This window comes from Episyrphus balteatus, chromosome 1 (genome assembly GCF_945859705.1).
Source record: "Episyrphus balteatus chromosome 1, idEpiBalt1.1, whole genome shotgun sequence".
Classification (NCBI taxonomy): Eukaryota; Metazoa; Arthropoda; class Insecta; order Diptera; family Syrphidae; genus Episyrphus; species Episyrphus balteatus.
In genome coordinates this window covers 120061907-120069484 of record NC_079134.1, presented here as the reverse complement: position 1 = coordinate 120069484, position 7578 = coordinate 120061907, and the positions used below count along the sequence as shown (strand labels likewise).

At 32.4% G+C, this 7578-nt stretch overlaps 1 protein-coding gene across 1 annotated transcript; it reads right to left on the bottom strand.

Annotated features, from left to right (window-relative positions):
• Window positions 1–127: 127 nt before the first annotated feature.
• On the bottom strand, window positions 128–7571 carry LOC129921056 (replication factor C subunit 1). The gene is made up of 4 exons (XM_056002692.1): window positions 6474–7571; window positions 2264–3432; window positions 2046–2197; window positions 128–1009 (listed from the first exon to the last, which is right to left on the bottom strand). Exons 1-4 carry the CDS (start codon window positions 7417–7419, stop codon window positions 247–249), a joined length of 3030 nt encoding a protein of 1009 aa, XP_055858667.1. The 5' UTR covers window positions 7420–7571; the 3' UTR covers window positions 128–246.
• Window positions 7572–7578: the final 7 nt, after the last annotated feature.

Here is a 7578-nt window from a genome sequence, read left to right as displayed (position 1 = left end):
TTTATGAATTTAACTTTTATGTTTGAACTTAGTTCTTACCGGGGGTACTTAAGATAGGCATCATCTGACCAGTGTGATGTTTTATGGCTGCGGTTTGCTTTAGATGGGAATAGTTCCTACAAACACATTTTAAATTATTTATGATTTATTAATATTCAATTTGAACAACAAAAAACTAAAGAGAACAACTTAATTGATAAGCAACAAAGTGTAAGTAACTTATTCCTTGATTGAATAATTTTTAAATTATTTTTTAGACCTTCCTGCGACCTTTGGCTTTGTTGATGTTGTTGCTTTTTTTGAAGCCTTTGACGTTGAAGCAACAGGTTTTTTCTTGGCTTTGATAAGATTATCGTTATCCAAACTATTATCTTCTTCTTCAGATTCAACTACTGCTGTTTCACCTTCTTCTGTTTCCGTTAATCCCAGTAAGTCTTCTCCTTCATTTGCTTCCCCTTTTTTCTTCTTAAGAGTTGTGACGGCAGAATATGAATATGGAAGTACTTCCTTGTTATATGACCTCGTCAAGGCAGCCTTTACTCGCCCATCGACTGCATCCATTATACTCTTTTTTCCAGGCCAATTGGTCAATTCAATAAGTGAATCTATATCCTCCCTTAAAAGGCGATATTCTTGAAGTACCTTCAAACTTTCTTCAACACCTTCAAGTCCACGATCTTTCAATGGCCTCACAATGTTTGATAGGAGGAATGGTGCATAATCCATTCTAATCGAGAGACGAGAACCAGATGTTCGTAATCTGGTGTGATCGTGAATCTCTTGTGCTAATCTACTGCGTTTATTACTTCTGGAATATTTTCCCAACCAACCAGGGAAGTTTATTTGACCTGTGAAATGTCCTTCCATGTATTCACCTGGCAGAACTGAACTTAATACAGCTTGTACTGGTAGAAGAGTCCATGCCGAATTTGATCTTATACGCCGGTCGACCAAATCACCCAAGCTCAAGGAATCAGCAGTCAATGCAACCTTTTTAAGGACATCCGATCTAAAAAGAAAAAAGAAAAGGAGGTATGCTTTACTATTACAATATATAAATTGTGAAAAGAGGCTTATGTGATTTTCAGCGACTTGTTCTAAAAAAGCATTATAATATTGTACCACTTTTATATTAATAAAGATCTCGTGTCTATAAAAATGCACGAATGTATCACACATACTAGAATTTAGGGTTGGTAGTGTACAGTTATGTTTTGACAACGCAAAAAGTTATCAACATTAGTTTCTTTGCGTTTTTTTGTTCTTTGAATTTTTATGCGGAACTAAAACATGTGAGTTTTACTTACGAAAGTTTGTCGGTAATGTAAATATTTTTGTAAGTCACTTCTGTTAGATTTAAGTAGATGTAAGAAAATGGCAAAACACTTATTTTTCATCAAAAAAAAAACTTTAAATTTTAAAATTAACGATTTTTCAAAAAAGTGTTGGCAAAACAGTTCATGTGAGTAAATTTAAGGCTTATTCCTACGAATAAAATTTTTTTTATATTCACATTATTCGTCTGATAGTCTGACTGACGATTGAAAAATCAGGACTAAGAGTTTAAAAACTCTAACGGCCAATTTCTTCACATTATTTCTAAGTCAACCTAAAGTCCAAATCAATTGCTTGCTGCTTGGATTAAATTGTGAAGAAACGCGCCACTCACCGCTTTCTAATTCCAAGCGATTAATCTGTTTAGTTAAGAACCTATACCTTTTTAAAGCCTCAAAATTAACTTGTAAATAGTTTTTTGTATTTATAGCCTTGTTTTATTGGTACTCAGTATTTTACTGAATGAACATTTTATGCTGCAAACAATAACAAACGATTACTTTTATTTATTATTAATAATCTTTTATTGTGGGAGAGTCAAAAGTGTATAAGTTTATAAAAAAAAAAATGTCTCTGTAAACCAACAAATAAAAAACTTTTGTTTATCCTTAGCAATCATTTGTTGTTGTTTAGCGTGTAAAATTTTACTGAGCTAAGTACTGAGTTACCAATAAAACACGGCTTATGATACAAATATAATTCAATCTTACTTTGGTCCACTTGGCGACACCATCAAATAATTTTGCTGAACAAAGAGGGGCGCCATACTATAGTCGTGGAAGAATAGATCTGCTTTATCTGCCAAGGACATAGTCTTGTGATCTTCGGCCGAGAAAACTTTTCGCACCACCTCCCATGGACCCTTTAATTAAAACATAAAATACATATTATATAAAATACTGAACGTTAATAAGAGCTCGTTATTTACCATTTTTAAATCTTTCTGTGCCGTTTTCGTACCCTTTGTTGAGAGTTCAATTTGGTCTCCCGAACTTAACAAACAAATATGATTCACCGACTGCCGTATATCATTGTTCGTGGCCAAAATAATCTCGTCTATCTTCTCTGGACTGATCTTGATCTTTTCTTTAAAACATATGCTCCTAATAAAACCTTTAATTTGTTCCAAACGTGGTCTATTAAATCGCAAATCATAACAATAATTTACAAGCGAACGCATTTTTTGATGATTACGATCATTACACATGCAAATTATAGGCACATGAGATTCTTTGATAAGTAATATCAGTTCTTGAATGCCTCCTCGATCTTCATTTCCTGCCATTCCATCAACTTCATCCATTATGAGGACATGTTTTTTAGATACTATCTGGGTATTACCAGTAAAATAACCATGAAGAGATTTATTTGACAAAAGTTCAGAAACTTCTTCTTTTAGGAGGCGTTTGCTGCGAGTATCTGATGCATTAAATTCTACAATATCATAACCTAATTCCTGGCAAACAAGAGTAGCTGTTGTTGTTTTACCCACTCCTGGGGGACCAGAGAGTAATGCTGCTTTGAAATAACTTCCATCATCATTTTTAGCCCAAGGATTTGGTTTTTGTGATTTCTTTGGACCACTTTGATTTGTATGCCATTTAGTTAACCAATTCAAAAGCTTGCTACAATTACTTGCGGGTCCTTGTTGACCGATTATTTGTTTGACAGCCGTTGGCTTATATTTATCTACCCATGCTATATTATTTTCTGGAATAACTTTTATTTCTGGTTTGAATTCTACACCTTCAACTTTTATATTTGTTTTTATTTCATTTTTAACTTCTTTTTTAATGTCTATCTCTTTCTTAATACTTATTTGAGATTTGCTCTCAAAGTCCTCAACTTCTTTTTTAATATTCATTGAAGTGGTGTCATCTTCATCGTGCTTACGTTTAAGTGGAGTTTTCTTAGTTTTAGGTGATTTGTCGGATTTTATGGGTTCTTCTTTTACACGCTCAACTTTCTCGCCTGATTTTTCTCTAATCAAGTTGAAAAAATCATCTACAGTTAAAAGAGGAATACGAAGCGCTTCAGCATCGGCAAGCTTTTTTGGTCCAGCTTCTTCACCAGCAATAATATAATTAAGTCGTTTACCTTTTAAAAAAAAACATTAGCTCGGTTACCTTCATTAAACATTGTTAAAATCAAGTATGCAAATTAGAATTAGAACAAGTTGGTGGTAAAGAAATTGTTCGTACGAACATTTAATTTTCTCCTATGTCTTCTTCAATGCTTTCATCAGTTTTAAAAAATACCACAAACTGGGCAAAGTCTGAAATATCTATAGACTCATCTAGTTGCAATTTAAAATGTGTAAAAAGCCTTTTAAAAAGCTGAAACAGTGGAGGTCGCCAAAATAATTTTCCGATCAAAGAGGTAGGAAAAAACTTCGTCCGCTGAAATCAAACGAAGGATTAGGGTGTGTTCTCAAACGTCGGAAATCTGCGTTAGTAAAATCGTCTTTCTACTTTGCATTTGAATACACCAAACCTGCAGAATGTTTGCAAGCCTGCGTAAGTACAATTTTCAGCAGTCATTGAATGTTCATAAACGTCTTAGTGGAATAAAAAAAGCGTGGTTTACATTTGAAACAAATTATCGATGGAAAAAAATATTTTTAATTAAGGTGTTCATTTTTTTTTTGTGTTTAAGAAAAAATGAATGCACAGAAAGTTTGTTAAGTGCGTACACATTCAATTGCGAAAAATGAAAAAAGAATCATTTTTTGCACCACTCTAATAACAGTTTTCTTTCCCAATTTTTTTTTACAATATGTATTAACATTTTTTAACAATAAAAACATCGAATCAAGAGTCAAATAAATTTCTTTGTGACTTCTGCAGCCTTTGACCTCGTCAAAGGTGGCGCACGCAAGTTAAAGCATTTAGCTAAGAACAGATCTGGATGGAGAAGCTTGTTGATTTACGCCCAAAATCACAATTAATTCTAGCACCGCACAGTGTGCAATTTTGCATATCTCCTAAAATCTCCATTGGTATATTCTGTGTTAGAATTCGTTAACTTTTCTTCCTTCTGGTTTGCAACCCCATACAATTTTTTTTTATTTGTTCTGGTTCATAGGGCAAAATCCAGTTTTTGATGTTTTGAAAAATAGTACATCACATTTTTACAAATCAAAAATTACTTTTTTAGATTCTTGTTGACAAAATAAGACGAAAAGATTAACAGCCGTATTGTGATTTACAACTATCAATCGATAGTTGATAAATACTGAAATTTGGGATTTTTAAAACTAATTTACAGGAAAACTGTTCATTTTTACTTGCGATATAGGTACTATATATCAAGTTATGCATTCGCACAAAAAAAAAGTTGAGATAATATTTTTCCATGACATTACGATGGTAGACAATGCCAAAAAAGTGGGTCCCGGAAGTCCGTCTGTCTGTCTGTCAGTCTGTCTGTCTGTATAAAGAGCTACAGCCTAAATGGATTGACCGATTAATGTCAAACTTGGTATGTAGCGTTATTTGGCGACTCTCCAAAGGGGTTTTTGGAATTAATTTTTTTGGACCAAAAATAACGGTACTTGTCATATACCGATTTTAGTAAAATTGAAATATCTCAACAACGGCTCTAACGATTTTGTTTAAAAAATTCAAATGTTAGTTTTAAGCTAAGGTCTATCTTTCAATGAAAATTTTTTTTTTGAAAATCATTATTAACGGTACCTGCCATAGAACCGTTTTTTTCAAATTCGATTATCTCCAAAAAAATTCTGTATGAAAATAAACTAAGATATCTTTACTTACTTTATTTACGGCCAATTTCTTCACAGAGTCCTAGAGCTAAAACTGGTGCTAGTCCTAAAAAAAGTACTCAAATTGAAATTAATTAAATTCTGCAACCTAGAACTAGAGTACTTCAAAGTCGGAATAAGTATTTTGACAAAATTAACATTTCTCAATCTGATGACAATCTGTAACGGTTAAAGATAAAAGATCCACGTAAACGGTCATTTAATAGGTTTGTTATGATGAATCTGATTATGGTCAAAGTCAGTCATATGGGTGGTAGTATGCTTCGATGTTGCCCTTTTTGTGTTAGCCATGCGAACTTCTGAGTGGAAAAAGTATTTTGACAAACGTTCTTTTTCAATATTGGTAAGGCAAGGTAATGCATTTTACGTTTTTCAAGCATGTGTCAAAATCTTAAACTTGTTAAAACTCCAATTCGTAAAAAAGTGATCAAAACGGCATAGCTAAAAACTGAAATGAATGCATCTTTAGTTGCAAAATATAATTTCGGTGTGTCTTTTAAACAAATCTGTGGAAAATTGAATTTATAGTGCCAACTGCCAAACTATTAATTACCAAATAAGAAATGTGTACTATCAACAAATTTAAGTCTTTTTGTGCTACCACTTTTGGGAGGAATTAAATTTACAAAATTACACAAACGAGTTGACTTTTTTCATTTTTGTACGCTCTTGTTGGTCACGCCAAAATGTTGGCAGACAAATTTATTCTTATCTAATGTCGTTTTCTATTTGGTTTTGAGATTTTTGTGTAAAAATCCCAGATTTTCCACTGCAAATAGAATATAAAATCTAGTTTTGTAATTGTGTACGAAATCTGTGCGTATAAAATAAAATGCACGACTGGGTCGCACGAACTTGCTCTTAGAGTTAAAGTTGCTTAAATTTTTAAGACTTTTTATATAGAAATTTGGAAAATGTAGCTACCTACTATATATGTACAATGTACATTGTACATAGGTACAAAAAAAAAATTGTTTTAAATTAATTTCGTTTTTTAAAAAATAAAATAAAATCTAAAATCAAATTGCCCTCCAAAACAAGTATGCAGTTTTGATTGATATATTAAGATGCATTTTTAGAAAAAAAAAATTTCAAAATCGTTAGAGCCGTTTTTTAAAAAACTAATTTTTTATAAATAATTTTTTGAAAAAAAATTTTTTTTTCACAAATCAACATCTAAAAACAAAATTCCAAAAAAAAAATTAATGTCCTGTTTTCGAAAACTTGATTTTTCAAAAAAAAAAAAATTTCAAAATTTTTTTTTTTTAAATCCAAAAATTATTTTTTTTTAATTTTATTTTTGGCTAAAGCCACTAACTACAGAAAAATTATGTCATTTATAAAATATACATACCAACTGTCGAAGAAACTTTCCCTCCAAGTTCTTTAATAATCGAATTGGCTTCATTTCGTTCAATTGATTCGAGAATACCAGTAACAAGAAAAGTGATTCCTGCAAGACAATTTGGCTTCCCTTTGGGAATTTCTTTACTTCCAGGATTAATAACCGATGATCTGTTTTTGAACTTTTGATATAGAACTGCTGCCATTCGCTTGCGCTCAAATCTTTCCTCATCAGAGAGAACACTTGATTCAAGATCGGCTTTTTTACGTTCTTTAGCCTCTGCTGTTTTGTCCTCTTTCTCTTTCTTGATAGATCGGTCCAGTTTCTTGCTATGGACAGTTTTCTTTTCAGATTCTGGAATAAATTCATCTTCATCTGTAGATTTTTTAGGAGTGTTAGTTTTTATTGATGCCTTTACATCAACAGAATCGTGCTCTTTGGATCGATTTTTATCTTCAGGTGATTTTTTGGAAGTAACACTTGACTTCTTTGGAGTTTCAAGTTCATCGACTAACTGAGACAATGCAGATTTCTTTGAGATCTTATTTGTACCTTCTCTGCTCTCATTCTTATGAGAATCCTTGGATGCAGAAGGAGATACTGTTTCGGTCTTCTTTTCCTTTGATGTATTCTTGAGAGGACTAATTGCCTCATTGTTTTTGATCTCATCTTTGCTAGAGGAAGATTTATGTGGTTTCTTGGTTTCACGAGTAGCTTCACCTCCAAACAATGCTGTAACATCAACGGACTTGAGTTGTTTTTCAGACTTTGTTGGGACATCTTTACGTTTGATTTGATCGGATGTCTTTGAAAGTTTGGCTTTTTTATTTGGAGTTGAATTTTTCTTGGGACTTTGTTCTTCATCACTGGATATCACAAGAGCCTTTCGTTTGGCAGGCGGTTCTGTTTTTTTGCTAGGAACTTTATTGAAATAAGAATCGATACCTCGTTGCATTTTATTATTTATGAAATTGTTCAAAATTTAATTTTATTTGCAAAAAATTGCGTCTGCCGGCGCGAAATGTGAAATGTCTGGAACGAAAATTTTAATTTAAGGCGTGTTCGATTATCAGGGTGCTCGAAATCAGAACGTCAACCTTAATGGCCGTTTTAC

Excerpts from the sequence above, each read along its gene's own strand:
- LOC129921056 (XM_056002692.1), bottom strand. The coding sequence starts at position 7,419 with ATGCAACGAGGTATCGATTCTTATTTCAATAAAGTTCCTAGCAAAAAA. Across the intron at positions 2,198-2,263 it reads CACAGAAAGATTTAAAAATG|GGTCCATGGGAGGTGGTGCG; the intron begins GTAAATAACGAG and ends TTTTAATTAAAG. Across the intron at positions 1,010-2,045 it reads GTGTCGCCAAGTGGACCAAA|ATCGGATGTCCTTAAAAAGG; the intron begins GTAAGATTGAAT and ends TTTTCTTTTTAG.